General features: G+C 48.8%; 6 protein-coding genes and 2 non-coding genes across 8 annotated transcripts; 4 read left to right on the top strand and 4 right to left on the bottom strand.

Moving 5' to 3' along the window:
* The first annotated feature begins 783 nt into the window (after positions 1-783).
* EV420DRAFT_t32 lies at positions 784-854 on the top strand. Its single transcript has one exon. It is a non-coding gene; the product is annotated as a tRNA-Gly (tRNA).
* A 2,728-nt stretch (positions 855-3,582) lies between these two features.
* EV420DRAFT_1494889 (krueppel-like factor 16) lies at positions 3,583-5,837 on the top strand. The gene is made up of 3 exons (XM_060470826.1): positions 3,583-4,259; positions 4,307-5,200; positions 5,249-5,837. The coding sequence occupies exons 1-3, from the start codon at positions 3,650-3,652 to the stop codon at positions 5,587-5,589; spliced, it is 1,845 nt and encodes a 614-aa protein (XP_060339307.1). The 5' UTR covers positions 3,583-3,649; the 3' UTR covers positions 5,590-5,837.
* A 107-nt stretch (positions 5,838-5,944) lies between these two features.
* EV420DRAFT_t3 lies at positions 5,945-6,015 on the bottom strand. Its single transcript has one exon. It is a non-coding gene; the product is annotated as a tRNA-Gly (tRNA).
* Positions 6,016-6,255: 240 nt separating this feature from the next.
* EV420DRAFT_1494887 (copii coat protein) lies at positions 6,256-9,552 on the bottom strand. Its single transcript, XM_060470825.1, has 10 exons — positions 9,388-9,552; positions 9,168-9,339; positions 8,823-9,114; positions 8,453-8,767; positions 8,241-8,399; positions 7,953-8,192; positions 7,321-7,898; positions 7,006-7,273; positions 6,742-6,951; positions 6,256-6,687 (listed from the first exon to the last, which is right to left on the bottom strand). Exons 1-10 carry the CDS (start codon positions 9,419-9,421, stop codon positions 6,664-6,666), a joined length of 2,292 nt encoding a protein of 763 aa, XP_060339306.1. The 5' UTR covers positions 9,422-9,552; the 3' UTR covers positions 6,256-6,663.
* Positions 9,553-9,582: 30 nt separating this feature from the next.
* Positions 9,583-11,561, bottom strand: EV420DRAFT_1494883 (sodium bile acid symporter family-domain-containing protein). Its single transcript, XM_060470824.1, has 12 exons — positions 11,326-11,561; positions 11,180-11,271; positions 11,069-11,126; positions 10,927-11,010; positions 10,735-10,875; positions 10,673-10,684; positions 10,536-10,618; positions 10,376-10,486; positions 10,117-10,319; positions 9,935-10,064; positions 9,820-9,887; positions 9,583-9,768 (listed from the first exon to the last, which is right to left on the bottom strand). The coding sequence occupies exons 1-12, from the start codon at positions 11,414-11,416 to the stop codon at positions 9,636-9,638; spliced, it is 1,206 nt and encodes a 401-aa protein (XP_060339305.1). The 5' UTR covers positions 11,417-11,561; the 3' UTR covers positions 9,583-9,635.
* EV420DRAFT_38150 (uncharacterized protein) lies at positions 11,326-12,816 on the top strand. Its single transcript, XM_060481895.1, has 3 exons — positions 11,326-11,719; positions 11,773-12,700; positions 12,751-12,816. Exons 1-2 carry the CDS (start codon positions 11,588-11,590, stop codon positions 12,475-12,477), a joined length of 837 nt encoding a protein of 278 aa, XP_060339304.1. The 5' UTR covers positions 11,326-11,587; the 3' UTR covers positions 12,478-12,700; positions 12,751-12,816.
* EV420DRAFT_1258761 (TRAPP trafficking subunit Trs65-domain-containing protein) lies at positions 12,550-15,295 on the top strand (the record flags this gene model as incomplete). The annotated part of the gene is made up of 5 exons (XM_060466913.1): positions 12,550-12,700; positions 12,751-13,176; positions 13,224-13,460; positions 13,511-15,074; positions 15,130-15,295. The coding sequence occupies 5 exons, from the start codon at positions 12,550-12,552 to the stop codon at positions 15,293-15,295; spliced, it is 2,544 nt and encodes an 847-aa protein (XP_060339303.1).
* A 1,199-nt stretch (positions 15,296-16,494) lies between these two features.
* On the bottom strand, positions 16,495-18,575 carry EV420DRAFT_1659974 (uncharacterized protein; the record flags this gene model as incomplete). Its single annotated transcript, XM_060478899.1, has 3 exons — positions 17,912-18,575; positions 16,911-17,856; positions 16,495-16,855 (listed from the first exon to the last, which is right to left on the bottom strand). Exons 1-3 carry the CDS (start codon positions 18,357-18,359, stop codon positions 16,495-16,497), a joined length of 1,755 nt encoding a protein of 584 aa, XP_060339302.1. The 5' UTR covers positions 18,360-18,575.
* Between the last annotated feature and the right edge of the window lie 23 nt (positions 18,576-18,598).

The raw sequence follows: 18,598 nt of genomic DNA, 5'->3' as shown, positions 1-18,598 counted from the left end.
ACATCCTAAGCCTTGCGACCACCTCGTGCAGGAGAAACGTCCTACTTTTGCCGCCTTACTTTCTCTTCCGTCTTTACGTGGTGCTCTTCACTGGATTTCTGTTTGCTCAGCGCTAGGTCCCAACGGCTTACAATGCCGCCTTACCAACATTTGTCCACATGTTCTGTCATTTTTTGGCGTTAGACGTCTCATTACTTTGAACGGATTTTAGCTTTCTTAGCCGTACATACGCCTTTCGGACAAGCAAGTGGACTTTATATATCGTCAGATGACAATTCCATCTATAGTGCATACAATGGCCTTGTATTAGCAGTCAATAGTATTCCAACTTGCTTCTATGTCGGCGTCCAGTAGCCACGGCCATCCGTAGATACTATTCCGCAAAAAAACCGCTTATCAGGGCGCCCGGAGCCTAAAGAAGCCAACAATAACGCCCTTGTCCACACAGCTTCTCGGTTTATTTCTACACATCATGATATCTTTTCCGCAGCCTCCTTGCAAACACGATATGCCCACTTGAGCATCCTGATACTCATAGATTCGTGCACCGTCATGCACTGCTTCAATATGATGTCACAAACTCAAAATTTGTGAGAATAGCTTTTCGCTTTTCGGAAACCCTCTCGTAGGTAGCGAATCATAGAATACGAAATTGACCGTGCCGGACATTAAGTGTAGTACTAGATGCGTAGACTTCGTCTTAGATGAAAGGTGGTAGGGTTGAAAACTCGGAAAGGAACATGACCATTCTATTAAATATATTTATAGGCTGATACTTCGCATGCATTAATGGGGTAGTGGTAACCTGGGTCGTTGCCATCGACCCGCCGGGGGTTCGATTCCCCCTTAATGCAAAGGTTTCTTTTTCTTGTTTTTGTGCGCGACATTCAAGTTCTCACTTTTGATTTCCCATTCTTGTTGCCCGAATGACCGAATTCCTGTCTAATCCACCAACTCAAGTTAGAACTCCAATGTTGGCATTGTGCAAATGACTTGTTTTTGACTTCCAAAATAATCCTCCCTCAGTTTCTATGTATTCGTTCACGAGGATTCCTACTGCACTAGATTTATCAACCAGTTTCAGTTTTCCACTGCCTCGTCTCGGAGACTCGGACATGCCCGAGCTTCAAAGATCTCAGGTCTGGGCCCATCCTTGTAGATCATTTAACCACAGTTTAGTGTCATTTTCTCTGTCGACTCGTATCGCCCGGCTTTTCAGGAATCGGACGAGTCTCTCGTCCGATATCACTATGCCGGATCCACTGGGTTGACATAGGCACCGAGACTCGTTCTGTCGCCCGAGAAGAAAAAAAATTTAGAGCAACCGGTATATCCGGGCACACCATCTTCGAAATTCTCAGATGTGCTTCTGTCAGTGATGAATTGATTAGCCGTCCCCATCAACGTTTGCACCCCTTACCGGGCTCGTCATTCGGGTGTCTGTCTCACCGGAATCAACTGGAGTCAAGCTTGGTTTCGCTCGTACTCGTAGCTTACTAGTCTGTAATGAATATCGGGCGGTGTAAGTCGGATTCGGAGATGTTCCTTCAATATCGGCTGAATGACTTCGCAGGGACGGTCTCAAGCCCTGATTTGCGCTTCGATAATGAGTTAGTATGTTATCTCTGAGCACAGCATCGATTTAGATATGGGGACCCTGGGTATTAACCTCTGTCAGCCTTTCGCGTTACCGTAGGCGTTCGTCGCGTCTTTCCCACTTCATTTGTTCCGAATCACGCGTCCTATAGTTGCGACGTTCTACCTTGTGGTTCAGCTTCATTTCTATGAATCGTCTGTCCGTGGATACCATACTCAATTGACGACGCCTCATTGGGCGCCGGCCCCGCATTCTCAGGAACTGCCTACATCGTAGTTTGAAAGTCACTTGGATACTCACTATCATTGTTCGGATGAAGAGCTAATATCATCGAATCCAAGCAACGCTAATAATAACCAAATCGTTGTAATTGGCGCATGGCGGCGCGTACATTTCATTTAGGAACCGTATGCATGTTTATTCTGCGTGCCTGTCATTTTGACATCTTTTCTGGACTCCGAGTGGAGTCGGGTGCGCTTTTCAATGATACTCTCTAGAATGGTACCTTGGGTTGGCAGAATACAAGCCTGGAGGGTTCCTAATAACTATCTTTTCATTAATGTCGACGTTGCAGATGAAGACCCAGAAGGGCCAGTCATAGGTCATAGTCCAGGTCTTCTGAACATAGTAATAAGTACTGTTATGTTTATTTCGGCTTTTACGGGTTACGGGGAGCTATAAGGTTCAGATCCATGAGCATTGCGCATCTGTATCCTCAAGAATGTCGTAATGATTTCGATATCGACTGGTGATTCGGCACCGTTGAAATCGCGATCGGAAGGAAGATGTCGTATAGTTTTTTTTTTCGTGTTATCCATTCCTCACAACCGCAGGAACATACGCAGAAGAAAATTGTTCGATTTATCCGAGTCCGAGACGGGTATTTGTACGCTTTGTAGTAACCGTTTACATAACTGAATTGGGAAGACGAGACGCAGGGAGGGCGGAGAGGTCTCGGTACGCAGAGGAGCCGCGTCTGTTCCTCCGTAATCATCACGAGGCAGAGGCGTAGGGGCGTAGATCCCTGACGGAATGGGCGAGGAACGTCTGGACATACCGACATATGCATATGGACTCTTTAACGTATAGTTGGGTAATCACATACAAAGGCTCAAGGACACGCCGCAGCCAGATCAGTTTGAGATCAGTGTTTACCTGACACGGTATTTGTGCTCAAAAAAAGGGCTCTTAGGAGATAATCAGAGTCTCCAGTTAGATTGAAACGATGGATGATCCATTGTTCAAAGCGGCATGGACATTGTACGAGGCGAAATGACCCTGATGAAATTGTACGCGAGCTGGTCGAGACCGTGAAACAATCAAATATTGTAGATACAAGGTTTTCAAGGTGATGAGTTAGATTTGGGAATAACGACACGTTGATCTTGTAGTGTGTACGTGGAAGGTGAAGGAAGGCTACTTGGTACTACGCTGAATGTGGGTATATTCGACATGTACTCAAGTAACGAACAGTAGGAAAAAGAGAGATTCGGTTCCTTGACAACAAAACGGCGGACTCGATCATGATCGGGGGAGCGCAACAAACAGGGAAATTGTAGGAGTTGATTCTGGGAGAGGAACGGGTGTCTGATGCTTGGTAGGCAAGGGGTATCCTTGGTATGCGCTACAGCATCAATTCAGCAATAGCGGGCAATAGATATACGATACAAGGGTGACTGAGACAGGAATTTGAGTAGAATATTTCAATCATTAATTACTTGCAATTTATATGAGCGGCAAACGCCCATTCCTTGCGGGGATAAGAAGCCGTGTGAGAGTGATGGATGATGAATGTGATACGTGAGCAAGTACTGGTGATAAGAGTGAAAAAAAAGGACGATGAGCTGGCGAAGGATACGGGTACCTAGAAGAGAGGAAGCCAGGACGGAGAGGAAAGCAATGCAGCCACGTTCTTTCGGGGTGATGGTGAAGCAGAAATAAACCGGAAGGAAGGGGGATGCCGGGATGCCGGGCAAACTCCGACACAGCATAAACACAGCCCGACACAGACACTCCCATCTCTCTCGAACGCTTTGTTATTATAAATTCAATATGGACCCCCGTGTAATGTCTCCCTACTTGACCGGTCTGTCCACCGACGAGCTCGACATCCACGACATCGACTTTATCCCGCCGTCACCACCACCGCCCGCCGACCTCGATTTTAACGCCATCGACTTCAGCGGCGACCTCTTCCCTCATACTCCATCGTATCAAGGGTCTCCGTATTCCCTTCATTCAGAGCTCTCCGACGAACCGCCCACCGAGTACAATCCTGCAGACTTTGACCCTTCTCCTTCAGGCTCTTTGCTCATGATCAACGACTACCCAGCCTATTTCGACGCCCCAACGCCATCCGAGCACTCCCATAGCCAGTCGCCTCACCTTCCCCCGGCCAACCTCGACGTCGCGCAGAGCTTCGAGAACATGAGTTTCCACAGTCCTGGCTGGGGTAACGCGCCGCTACCTGAAAGCGGGAGTAGCGGAAAACCTCCCAGTCCACCGAGGCTGCTCATGCCGGAGGATCAAACATTTGGTGTTCCCCCACCGACGATAAATGCGCCAGATGGCGATGGTTCGGGAGGCGGACCGCATTTGCGGATAGTGCCTGCGACGCCGGTGAGTGGCGGGAATGCCGCACAGACAAACATGGGCGATTACGGTTAGTTCTTTCTCTCCGCGGCTTAATTCTTAGCTAATTCTTATTAGGCCATGCTCAACGCCCAAACCAGTCATATACTCCTCCTCCTCCCCAGCCTTCCCCGTCTCTGCTCCCTCCCCAGTCCCAATCCCAGGCCCCGTCCCAGCAGCCCTATTCTTTCCCCCCCAGACCCCCAGGCTCCCCTCAGCATTTTCTTCATCCTACCCCAGGTCGGTCACGCTCCAAATCCGATTCTTCCCCCGTCCATCCTACGTGGGATACTCTAGGTCTTGGCGGCATGGGTCTCGGTCTTTCAGGCGTCCCGTCCTACGCCAATCCTCCGGACGAGGCGGTAGACACTTCCCAGTTCCTCAACGGTTTCCTGTCTCCGTCAGATGATGGTAACGTTGTGTCACTCAGACGGAGCAAAAGCGACATCGGCAATCAGCCTGTAAGAGGTCATGTAAGGGGCAGCAGGAGTGAAGATATGCATGGCGGAGGTCTTCTAGCCCCCCCTGGCTCAGAATTTGGTCATTATCTCAGCGTCGGGTCTGGTATGAACATGAATATGGGCAGCGGAAGTCTAATGGCTGGCATGGGTATGGGCGGAATGGAATCTCATCGGGGCCGACATGTACGCCGTGCCTCGAGTGGCTCTCGCAGCGAGCGAGGTGCCAGCATCTACGACGGTCCCTCTGCTTCATCAAACCGTGGCAGCCCGTATCCATCTCCCAATGTGTCACCACGGGGACGATACACTGATCTCCAAGATCCGAGTGTCATGGCTAGCGTACCTACGGTGAATGTCGGCGGTCAAACATTCCCCTTGGTGGTCAGTAAGCAGAACGTAACAACTGGTAGGACCGCCAAGGCTAGTCATAACCGGCGGAAACAAGATGCAACGTTTATATGTCCAGTTCCCGGGTGCGGAAGTACATTTACAAGAAGCTTCAATCTCAAGGGTGAGTTATTCATTGTTATCAATGAAACACCCGCTCATCTCAGTTTAGGCCATATACGCTCTCATAACGAAGAAAAACCATTTGTCTGTCCATGGCCCGGATGCGGTAAAGGCTTCGCACGACAACATGATTGCAAGAGGCATGAGCAGCTGCATTCCAACTATCGACCTTTCTCATGCGAGCCCTGTGGAAAGATGTTTGCCAGGATGGATGCTCTCAACCGACATCTAAGGAGCGAAGGAGGAGCAGAGTGTGCTAGAGCCCTAGAAGGTCGGGGACCGGAGGGCGGGACAGGGTCCACACCGCCTGTAGCAAACACCAACGGTGGGGAGACCCTCAAAGTCGAAGCGGACTGGGATGGTGGAGCTGGACTTGCTTTAGCCGTATAGCAGGACAAGGAGTTTTCTGTTTCTTCTCTTTCGCTTTCGTTCTCTTCTACGGATTCTTGATACCTATTTATTGACTTTTTCTGCCTACTTGTGTAGATTACTTACGTGCTGGTCTGGCTTTGCTTTTTGTATTGAATATCTGAACTCGAATCATGAAGATATTACATCTCACAACAGGCTTCGATAGAAGATGCCCTAATGTTCAGGCTGCAACTATGAACTCAAAAATTTGCACAATGCATCCTGTCACTTGTGTTGTAAGTTGTAAATTCAAGAATCAAGATTCAAGTAACAAGTTGAGAAGTAATAAGAACGCAAAAAAAAAATCATGGATGAATGTCAAGAGATGAGAAACTGCATTAAGAGGGAATCGAACCCCCGGCGGGTCGATGGCAACGACCCAGGTTACCACTACCCCATTAATGCATTATAGTTTAGTGGTAATTAATATAGATGTATTTCAGCATACATAATAGTCGTGCCGATACCTTTTTTTTTCTGACAACGGAAGGAAAGTGTATAATTAAGAGTGTACAGGATTTATTTGTAGGTTTAAAGCAAGTGGAACATTGCAATCTACTTGCACATTGAGTGACTGCCAATAATCACCCACAGATCAAACTCGTGAAGTTTTGTAACTCCATCCAATATCGACTCCGATATCGTGTTTTAAAGATGTAAGGAAAAGCCACGGAGTCTTGTTACTGATGAAATTTCCAGGCAGAAGATTGTGTACGCAAAAGGAGAAAGGTTGAATCTATGTCCTCACGAAGACTATTACAACAATCTATCATATCCCCCTACTATAGGTCTCTAGGTAAACCCCGCGGTTCGATGCAACTGAGGCGACGCTGATAGGAACTCGCTTCTAGATAAATTACTTGGTGATCATGGCTCCGGTGAGTAACCCTTCAACATAACATAAACATCAAATCACGCAATTTACGATCGAGCTTCACGACTTATATCTTTGATCCAGGAAAGAAGTACCGATCGAGATTACGCCGTCAGAATGTAAAGCGTAGAAAACAGTTTTGAACAAGGAAAACACTACAATAAAATAAACGTTACAAATCAATTTGTCTGGGCTCCAACAGCCTAACATATTCCAGTCAGCATAGGAAAGCAGCGGGTGATCATCACAAAACTTACAAGACGTTTCAAATGCTCCATGAATACCTGCAAACTGACATCGTCCGTGAAGATCGCTTGACCAGCACCTGCTCCTGAAGCTTGTCCGTACATAGATTGCGACATGTGTGTCGTAGAAGGGTTAAGCTTGGATAACAAGAACCGTGCTTGACTGCCTCCTTGGTCGCAGACGATGTAACGCGGTATAGGGAAACGATCAACCAGGAGTTCCTTTGAAAGAACAGTTCGTTACGCTTTAGTCAATCAAGAACGAGTATCACAAACCTGGGCATCCTGAACCGGTTGTTCTAGTAACTCCCTGAAATTCTCGTAACCCTCTTGATCTTGATATCCCTGTTTTCGCCATTGTGCAACAAGCTCCCCGTGGAATATGAGGATATGGAAGAAGGTGTCTAGTAGAAGGACAACGTCGTGCTTGATCGACACGCTGTCCAGAAGAACGGGTTGCGGCGGTGTGTCGAAGGTGTAAGACATCAAGGTAGGCTGTATCATGATGAGAGAATTATTGACGTCCTCTTCGTTTAGAATATGTCTGCCAAGGGATGTCAGCAAAACATATGCATCAGATGGTAAGCATACCTGTAAAACGCTGATTCGTCAGGACTGTTGTTGAACACCTGCAGGAACTGACTTCTCCGCAGATGGAACATGAACTGGGGGTAGATGCTGAAGTTGTCAGTCAAGCGGAAGCTTGTTGGGTCCTCCTTCCTGTAATCTGCGAATTTTTGGCAGAGACGGATAAGCATTCGATCAAGCCAGCGCAAAACATCGGGTGAATCGTCTATCTCGGCTTTGAAGACGGCGATCCTTGCCATGAGAACAGCGGCGGCTTCTTGATCGAAAGCTGCTGCTATGCTTGGGGATCCGGCTTCAGCAAAGTTGCGTGCAATAGTGGTAACACGCAATCTCTGGGTGCCGGATGCATGTTGGTAGTGAGTAACAAACTGGATCAAGCCCCTGGATCCAGGCTGCAATGGTTGGCCGGCGGGAGTGACGACTTCAAAGTAGACCGCAGTCGACGTATGGGGGTTGAGGGTGTTGATCCTCCACGCTGAAGTTTGGCCAATGCCTATCTCAGTCTCTCCGACGCAAGCGGACTTCTTCCCAGCAGAGATTGCATGACCAATAAGTCCAGAAACTTTCAGTTCTTTCGTCGTCTATGATGAATGAGATCAATGACTTGTTTGAAAATGAACATTATTATTTCACACCTGAACGTCGAAAGTCGCGTTGAAGCCCATCTGAAGATTGCCCTGATCATCCTTGTTGAAGATACGCAGGAAACTTTGCTTGAATATGGAGGTTGCGAAGCCATCTGATAGAACGATAACACCATTGGTTGAATTGGGTAGGGATTTCATCTCCAGAAGTCCGACTTGGTCGAGACAACCCGCAAAGAGGTCAACGGCATGACCGTTGTTGGATACGCGTTTGGCAAGGCCTTCGTAGAACTACACAGCGAATGAGAATCGGTTTGCATTAGACGAATTAGTGCTTACTTTGGTGGCCCTCTTGAAGTGCTTCACGCTATCACGGTCAATGTCATGATGCGATCGAATAGGCTCTTTCAGCTCATTGCTGACCACCATGCCAGGTCCTTCCGTGCATGGTCCACCGGCGAACAGCATGATACGGGCACCCGTGTTAGGGTATGTGGTCTGAGCACAATATCAAGTCTCATTCAATATTGAAACTATAGATAGGAACATACCTCCAACAGACCGACAGCGACACTCAGAGCAACACCGGTACACCTCAATGCACGTTTATCATTTGCAACGGGCCAAGGGTCGCGTGTCAAGGACTCCAATATACCGGTCAGCTGGAACTCGCACTCCTCTACGGGAAGTAAGAATCGTGAAGCTCCAAAAGATTGCGGGGGCATGGGCTGTCCAGGACGAGGAGCGGCGCGGTTCTGCGAGCTAAGACCGAGCATATCCTGGATTTGCTTAGGCTGGTATTCTTTGCCTCCCCGGAAGACGAAGGATTTGCTGCATTCGGAGTAACCGATCTCGTGGACTTGCGTCTAGGAGACATCATTATAAGGAACGCAAACAAGTTAAGACTATGACATAACGTACCATGGTACCATATGTTATCAGACCGACAAGCGCGTAGGGCGGGATCAAGCTAAGACTGACGACGAGGGCATCACGGAGGGCCTTAAGGTCTTCCTCATCAAGGCAGGTATCGACGACGAAAAGGAAAATGGGGCGCTGGGTCATCCTGGCGAGGGTGTACTCTATGGTAGTGTATTTTGGTAGGAGTTCAGGGGGGAGGTTGGTATTGGAGATATCTTTGTAGTGAGGAGGAAAAGCATTGCGCGATAGACAAAAGGGACAGATCCAGAGTTTTCCTCGAATATCTATTGAGCTACAGACATGATATTAAGGAAAGGGTGAGAATGTCAACGACAAGCCACGTACCAATATGGGTTGAGAATAGCTCGACAGGGAGCTTTACAGGCGACAGGCTCGTAGACCACAGGCGGCAAATCTTCGCGAATTTTGAGGGGTGTATAGAGCGCAGAGATGGGAACGACCGTTCGTGTAGCCTCTATACGCGACGATGGCCACACATTCCACGACAGTCGCACACCTATACCTGTATCAGCAACTCGAATTTGAGATTTGACGACAAGCGAACCATCGCGCTCCTCTATGTCTTCGACGTTGAGCATTTTATTGAGACTCGCCCGGATTAAAAATGAGGTTTCGCAGGCACGGGGACGAAAAAATGAGAAGAAAGATGTTCAGGATGAAGCGCTGTTGCAAGAGACACGTAGAAGCAAATATTGACCAAACAAACAGGCGGGTGGCTGTGCTACCAAGCGGAGCAGAAGGGAGATAAGATGCATGTATCAAAATTCTATGTGCTACTACAGAAGCAAGCTGCTATTTTCGTTCAACGTCTACACTATCTAACTCGTCACCTTTCGAGATCTCTTCCCAGTTTAGTCGCTGTCGGAGCCACAGCGCAAGGTAACTAAGTGACAGAAGCACTGGAACTTCAACCAGTGGTCCCAATCTAAGAAGACAGGAATCAGCGTCGATCCTGTTCATAAATGCAAGGGCTTACGTGGCAGCGAGCACTTCGGGCGACTCGGGTCCAAACGAGGCAATCCCGACAGCGATAGCAAGCTCAAACTGGTAAAAAGATTACTGTCTGGTCAACTACGCAATAACTGGCTTACATTATTGGAGCCAGCGGTGAAAGATTGGGTTACCGCTTTTTCATAGCCCCCAAAAGCCGAGCGGCGGCGAGACAGAGCCCAGAAGGCAAAGAACGTCGCTGTCCATACGATGGAAAAGTAAAGAATCAACCTGTGCATGACATTAGATCAATAAACAACGAGGAGCAGTGCAAAAGACTTACGGGACACAAATCCGGAAAACTGTGCCTATGTTGTCCACAATTCTTTTCCCTTGATTTGCGAAGAGCACAATGATGGTGTACAATAGCCCGAGAGGAGCTAAGAGGCCGAAATACTTGAAGAATTTGCTTATCCCCGAAGGCTTCAGCGTTGACAGGACGATAATTCGAGTTATCAACCCCGCAGCTAGAGGTATACCAAGATACTTGAAAAGGATATATGTTATTTTAAGCGCAATGTAATAGGTCGAGAAACTCTCACAATACCAACGGCACGGGAGGCACCTGAGTAATCTAGATTGAGTGAATGATCACTGGATCTCCCGCCCAAGTAGTTGAGGAATAGGACTGCATAGGGAGAGAAAAGTACGACCTGCTACCAGTCAGATAATATCCGCTGCCATGAGCTTGGTGGGACTGACCTGTAGGAGCGAGTTAAAAACAACTAGGATGGCACAATAGTTGTTGTCCCCGCAGCTGATGGTGTTCCAGATTAAAACCATAGCTAGAAGACGAGATATGGGTCAAGATATACGCTCTCCGTGTGAAAATGACAAACCAATGCAACGAGCTGGGAGAACATTGGTGAAAAAGAGCCGGTCGATTGGTGAGTTTGCTTACCGACACCAACCAATAGTACCCCCTTGCGCTCCCGCTCCATGCTCTGCTCAGGAAGAGTCATCCACGCCACGGCGAGCATGATGAAGGGGGCGATGATCCAATTCAGAACAAAAGATATGGCAAGATGAAGCCAAATATTTCCTAGGAACAGATGTTTAAAAGATCTTGTCAGGAAAAAAAATTTGACCGCACGTTTTCGGAATAAATCTGGAAGCCGCTCCCATTGGACTTTGGCAAGAGCAGGCCAGATCATGATGAGTAGTCCAATGAGAATAGCTAGATGAAGGACCTATCTTAGCATGCGACCAAGAGGATTATATAAAAACAGACGTACGAATAGAAACGCCATCCCACGTAGCTCCTTGCTTGAATGTTTTCTTTACGCCTTCTTCCTGTGGAACAATAAGAGTTGATTCCCATACGTGGAGGAAGCGAGTAGATGTACTGCATAAACACCGATTATGACTCCAAGAATGATGGCGAGGAGAACGAGCGGTGCCAAGAGCCTGTCTATCCAGCTCAAAGACTTCCAAAGGTCTACCGTTACTGTAATGAGTCAAACTGTCGAGTATATGAGGAAAAGTGACATACGAGAAAAGCTGTAAGTTTCCTTCCCGTCGCCAACAGCTTGGTTCGACGGGCAGGATGTAATATTGTCTTGATGGGAAGTATTTGAGTCCATCTTATGATGCAGATTGCCTCGGAACGTCTTCGAAATTTATAGGGCGTGATAGTCATTCTGAGAGGTCAGTCAAGTCTTTTGATTGGTCCGATCGTTAATCAGTGAGAGCCAAGTGAGACGTCGGATCCTCGTCAGCAGCACCGCCACCCATCACAGGGTTCTCCCAACACCATGACCGGTGATGCGACCTCATCTCGAGCTGCACGAGTCAGGGAGAACCAAAGAAGATCACGACAGCGCAAGCGCGACTATGTTGCCTCACTTGAAAGGCGGTTGGAAATATTTGAAAAAGAAGGAGTCAAGGTAAGTAAAGAATCTTTTTGTTCTTTTTTGTTTGATTGAATTTCTCTTTACAGGCAAATGTCGGACTTCAGAAGGTGGCAAGGGCCGTCTCAGCAGAGAATCGAATGTTGCGAAAGCTATTGAATGAACGGAGCGGCTTGTCTGAGGCCGACATTCAGCAGTATCTCCGCGAAGGCTCGGTGAGCAATACTGAGGCTTCACCATCTCCGCCTGCTTGCTCTCCATGCAGCTGCGTCTGTACACCTTCTACGAATTCCAAGCGCTCGGAGTGGTCCGCAGCGGCGGCAGCGTCAAATGCTTCCACTTCTGTAACAGACATTGTGCCATCGTCTGTGAACCTTCGTTCTCCATCTGATCCCTTCAATTTGTCGCTCAACCTTCTGAACGATATTGTTGGTCTTGAGTCTGATCCAAGTCCTTCGAATGCATTTAACTTCACTCTTCCTGCAACATCAATGTCACCGTCTCGACCTATTCCTTGCAGATTTGCCCAGATGGTCGACGATCCGGACGGCGTCCTGAACTTCCTTTTCGACTCTTCCTCATTCGCAGCGCCCGTGTCATCTTTTACTGATTGTGACGTTGCATATCGTCTAATTAGGACACTGAACCAGCGGCGCAAGATGAAGATGGACATGGTTGATATTGTTCTCCGTTGGCTTTGGTCGGGATTTAGGGCTGCGACAAGTGGTCCTTCGTGTTGCGTTGTCGATGATGAAGTACTCTACTCTACTGTCGTTAACTTGGTTACCGAGTAGAAATTTATGTAATCAAAGTACATAATAATTGAGGTGACTGCACTGCCACTATTTACGATCTTTGTCGCGTCCATGTCGTCGTCATTTGAGCAGCTCTTCGGATCCGCTGTGCTCAATGTCGTCGTTCCTGATACCTCAGTCGAATACCCACCCTCAGCGTCGCCGGATGACTGGCTCTCTCGGTTGAAATCCCCAAGTTCTGAGAGAAAACTGGCATTCTTTGGTGCGCTTGTCTCTCATTATTCCTCCGTCCTTCTCCAACCAACGCAACAGATGAACAGATGAATTCCTACTTGACGGTCAGGCTGTCCCATCTCACTAGTTTTCCAGCTCTCGATACCCAGAACCCACCGCAAGAGCTACTTATGTTCCTCGCACATCTGCAGATATCATTAGAGGCCGCATACATCTCCTCAGTACCAATTCCCGACCCTTCGAACTCAGTCAGACTATCAGCTCCTCCTCGACTATCAAAGATGGGTCCGAGGCACCATCCTTCGATATTTCCTCCAAGTACCCCGAATCCAACACCAGCTGTTGCAGAGAATGACCGCAGATACCTCAACTCGGAAAAGACAACCTTGCTAACGAGCATATGGGGACAGGGCGCCGCTGATGATTCCTTGGATGCATTTTCACTGCTGTGGTCTGAGGCTGAGAGGGCTTGGATGGCCGTGTATCGTCTGTCCTTCACTATTGGTGCGTGCCCGACCAAATGAGGCCGCATATATCTCATTTTTCCATAGCCTTCATACGTCTTACATACGCAGATCCTCTGTTATGTCTTACGGTCTCGACAACGCTTCGAGAAAAGCCATTGGCGCTAAGCCAGCCCAAGAATCCTCTCACTCTGTATCTCTCTTCTCTTGACAACTTCATCGTGGATCCCACTACCCCTACCACTGCAACAACGCCAGTAACAGATCGAGGGCATAGGCTAGGAGGTTTCGAGGAGGTTAATATGCTAGAGGGTCTTACAGCCGGTTCGTAGTAGCGTTTCATAGCTTTCTGCCACCACCTGAACATCTGTAAGGCCCCACTTTCTCTGTATTAGGTGTATCCCTACCAACATCTCGCCTTGGCTCTGATTCTCGTCAAAAATTGTTTTGCTTGCCACCAATTTCTCCCGTAACGCCTACTGTCCCTACACCCTCACCGCTGACGGCTACTCGTACTGCCCATCCGACACTGCGCAAGTCCTTCCGTAAGACCCTGAACACAGTGTCTGGGTTTCGTGTACGTATGAGGACCGTATTCGTGCCTGCAGTCTTACTCCCCGAAGTGGACGTTGATCAGGATGAAGAGCGAGAGCGTCGTGAAGCAGGGAATGAGGAGCGAACAGTTGTGCTGTGTCTCGAGGTGGAGAACACGGGAGAAACAGATCTTGACGTCGGATTCAGCATTGAAAAGGTCGACGTTAAGGTTGGTGGTGAAGGTGCTAAAGCTGTTTTGATTGGATGGGATGACGGACAAAACAAAGGAGATGCCGTCTTTCCCCTTTCAATCGCTTCACGAGAGCAGTATAACCTGCTGTATGCCGTGTCTTTCCTACGTTCCCCAGAAGAAGTTCTAGCACTCACCTCTCTTTCGGTGGATGCATATGGTAAGGGCGAGCACAGTGACGCTCAACTGCAGAGATCGGTGACAATCAATATCTTCGGAACGCCTTACATGCGCGATTCACAAGGTAAACACCACCCGACCAACACATTTGTATCAAGGTGGAATTGTGTTTTGGATCTTTCCACGCAAAAGAATCGAGCTGTAGCAGAGCCTGGCTTGAAGAATACTGAAGTGCTACCTGAGCCACCTTCGCCGTTCCCTGTGACGATGTCAAGTACCACGCCGCGAAGAGGATCGTTAGGCACACCGTATAGACCATCTACACCTCCGCTCGCTCTGGCCGATGTTACATCTAAGCGACATACTTTACCATACGGTGGCCTGACTAGTAGCCGTCTAGCAACCAGGTTATCCTCGCCTTCGCCTACCCCATCGCAGTCCAGCCGTTCCTCCACTCCCAACCTTGTACCGCCTCGATCATCTTCGTACTCGCCTCTCCCGCCATCTATGCTGCAGATTCCTCGCTCTCCTACGACATATGAACCTCCCCCACCTCCCCCACCAGACACCAAGCCGCGACCGCCGACAACTCCGGCGTATCCTGCTTTCCCTCAGAGCCCCGCTCTCCCACTGACGCCTGTATCTCAGGCGCCGTTAGCGTCTCAGGCACATATAGGACCCAGTGTGGATATTCCGAGGGAGAGAGGGGCAGGTATTGTACCTCCCACGCCTGGTCCCATAGTCTACCCAGGTGAGGATCAGGGAGGGGGAGAACTGCAGCACAGTCAGGAGTCAATTGTTGTCTCTGTCGGCTTGCTATCGGTCAGTGACGATGAAGGAGAGGATGAGGAGGATCGGAGGATTTATCCTATGGGAAAATTCACACTGGATATATTCGTGTATAACAGGTCGCGATGGACTAGGAGGTTTGAAGTTAGTTGTCCAGATCGCAGGAACAGGCGACGCAAGGGCGACAAAGGCAACTCGACCTCTATATCGGGAGTCTTGCCATTGGAAAATAGAGTTCGTATTGGGTGAGGAGCTTTCATTCTTGTGTAACGATGGGGATTTGATTTCTTCGATTATCAGCCCTCTTCTTCCGACAGCTTGTCAGTCTGTACGAATGAAGTTTTTGGCGTTAGCCCCAGGCGTACATACAATCGAGATTTTGACCTTGACGGATACAGAATCCGGATTTTCGACAGACCTAAAGCACGTTCCTTTCTTAACGACGTTATACTTGTCATTACACTAACTTTTCCCTGCAGGTCTGTCACCGACATCGTTGTCCATGAGCGTAGCTAAAGTGGCGAATCGAGTTGTACGTAATGCTCGCCAATGTATTACCCCATAATGGCAGATATCTACGACTCTGATTTTTGATATTCAAAAGAGACTAATGTTGGCTGGCATATGTCAATATTCGTTGCGCGTTTTGAAGACGTTTGATCGCCGTTGTTTGAACACCCCTCGTCTTTCTGAACACGTTTTTATGTTGGTAGGTCGCCATTTCTTGTCATCTAATGCTAGAAAGTTTTTGAAATCCTGTACGTACAGATTTCTGAAGTTCGTTACCGCTCCGGTTTGGAGACATCTCTGGACTTGTCGCGTTTTGGTTGGTCCGAAGTCTAATCGTGAACTTTTACCCAGAGTATTCTATTTATCATTAAGAATGTTCAATTTTCCCACGGAAAATGGCGAAGTTATTGAGAGAGAGGAACTTCATTTGTTGTTTTCACTCATGCGGAACTTCGTACACTGCGGAAGGATTTCCTGGATTCCTCTGGACATGCTTCATCATCCAGCTACGCATTACACCCATCTGTAGACGTTGTTGTTGTCAGCGTGCTGTCACGACTTAGCCGGCGGTAGATTCAGGACTCCTGGTCCTCAGCGCATGATCTAACAGGCCACACCTTATTCAATTGGATTTTGACCTGTTGCGAGAGCTAGAGAATGTCGGCAGTGCCCTTCTACTGCAACAGCGTCATTCATGCGCATGAAGTATTAATTTTCAAACCTGGGGAGTTGTGAAAAAGACGCCTGTCTTTATGCACCAGGCTTTGGAGTGATCATGCGCAGCAAATGAAAAGAAACCCTTGTTAGCGCAATCTGGGTGCTAAAGTTTTCTATGTAATGCGTCCGCCTGAGGCAGGATGCTGACCTCGAATCAGCAGTTCTATTGATGACGGGAATTATCCAAACCGACGAGAAGGGAACTTAGCACAACCTTATTGACTTCTAGTCGATCTACAGATAAGAACGGCGATACTTGGCCTAAGCAAACGTCAGTATGTAACATCGTGCGAGATATATTTCGTAAATAAGGCATTACATAGCATTGCAAAACGAGTAAGATAGACGTGTCGTTAGGTAGAATACAGCAGATAGTTGTAATTACAGTGCTCTAATGGTCCAATGATGATATATGCATACAAAAAAAGAATAATGCAGTTAGTGTTTGAAAAATACCACCTCATCGATGTCTTCGTCGTCAATGATCGGCGACTTTACGCCTCTGCGAGCCGTGTTGGCTTCCTTGATGCTTTCCAAGCTTTTGTACCTCTCCAACCGTTTCTCCTCGTTTGACGGCATTCCGTCAACAGACTGCCGCTTACGTTCGACTGACCAACGAACACTCGCTCGAAGCTCCCCCATGGTTTCACGGCGTGTGCGATCCTTTGCTTTTACAGCTACCGGGGGGGCAACTAGGGACAGACTACGAGTGACAGGAAGCCCGGCGGCCTCTAGGACATCGGCTACAGGAGCGTGCCCTTCCCTCGTTTGCATCCGATGTGCCCAGGTGCAGGTCATCCTGAAAAATCCAATTTGAATTTGAGTAAAGTGGATTGAAAGTGAAGAGAACTTACCCAGGACCAAGCACAAATTCACCTCCAAGCTGAGCACTCTGACCGCCCTTTTCCCACATGGGCATGCCGACCTTCAAGGCCCTGAACACAACCATGGCCATTCCTCCCAAAGCGCCTCTCTTCACATAGCTGTCAACCTTTTCCCTGCGAGCTCTGGTCTTTGATAGTGAACTTGTATTGGCAATTGTGCCCATACCCAGAGCGCGATACACCTCCAGTTCAGGATCAACGTACATCTGGAATCGCAGGCCGAATATTTGCCGATACTTGTCAATCAAGGCATGGGAGCCGTTACTGATGATTACTATATCGGCGTTGCGGGGTGCAAGTGAGGCGAGAGAATGCATGTAATCCTGGCAGAGTGGACACCAAAAGTGTCTAATGAAGATCACTATGACGCGTTTGCGCGCGAAGACGGTGCCGAAAGGGACGCGCAAACCTGAAGAGGCAACGAGTGGCTTTTCTGCGGCTCGAGCGAGCTGAGTGGGGGTTGGTGGGAGCCATTCAGTGGAAGCAGGGAAGGCAAAATTGAGTGGCAAAGAAGAAGTATGGCTGTGGCAGGACGAGTGCTGTGCTGCAGACGGAGCCGGGGTATCGACGAGCGATCGGAGAGAAGGCGTCGAAATGCCGCGAATGCATGGCGACGCCACAGGAGACTCGGACGATGGCGTGGGAATGTTTGTGTACGACGACGAGTGCGATTGAGTACTCGATGGTGGCGGTGGGTAATAGGCACTGGGTGACGATACTATAGCCTTTCGTACTTCATTCTGCCGTGACTCTGGCTGGGAAACATAGCCTTGTCGCGGTCGAGGCTTGAGCAGCTTGTTTGAATCCAGGGACGCGCGCTTGGAAATCGAGGGAAAAGGTCGTTTGGCATCGCTGGACACAGGCATGGGCGATGATATCGACGCGATGGAGACTTTACGCCGACGTGAGTCGGTGCCTAACGAGGCTCGTCAAGCTAGTCTTTTTGGGCATAAACAGTTTGGCGATTTTACTCCGCGAAGAGGCGGCACTGGGGCAGCCTGAAACAGTTCCGTCGTGGCCGGCGTCCGTCATATGGAACGATTCGTGAACAAGGCTGGGTGAGGGGCTCATGGGTGGAACTTGAGGTGTAGATAGCGACCGCCGTCGGTAGTGGCTGCTGCCGCTTCGCGCTACGGGTTTGAAGGCTGGCTGCACATCGTCTTTGTTGGTGGTGGGCCCTGGGCTGGACGACGGACGGGAAACACGATAGGAATACGAGGCCTGCTCCCTGGTGACGTTCTCCTTGGGTCCAAAAAGAGTGCTGGACCGAGAACGGAGCACGGTGAGCGAGGCAAACGGGTCTGCTGGATCAGGCGGTGGGTATCGCTCCATCATGTCGATGCTGGGCACCGGCTTCCTCTTGATCCTGGGCGCCTTTGGGGGCACTGTCGAGATGGTGGAGGGAAGAACAAGAGCCATGACAACGTCGAGCAGCACGGCGGCTGGAATGCTGGGATAGAAATGTCAAAGACTTTTATAATTTGAAGACGAGTGGAAATAAAGGGTACCAGCTATCAGAACGGTATCAAAGACCTTCAAAGGCAGCCGGGACGCGATCCAGAACGCGTGGCAAACGTGAGGCAAACGAATGAAACGAGTGAAATCGGTGAAAAAGAAGTAAAAGTACAACGCAGCACCATTCCCACGTGCTTGATCCC

This window comes from Desarmillaria tabescens (assembly GCF_030435595.1).
Source record: "Desarmillaria tabescens strain CCBAS 213 chromosome Unknown EV420scaffold_1, whole genome shotgun sequence".
NCBI lineage: Eukaryota > Fungi > Basidiomycota > Agaricomycetes > Agaricales > Physalacriaceae > Desarmillaria > Desarmillaria tabescens.
Note: the sequence above shows the minus strand (reverse complement) of the source record. Positions and strands in the feature narration are given on the sequence as shown.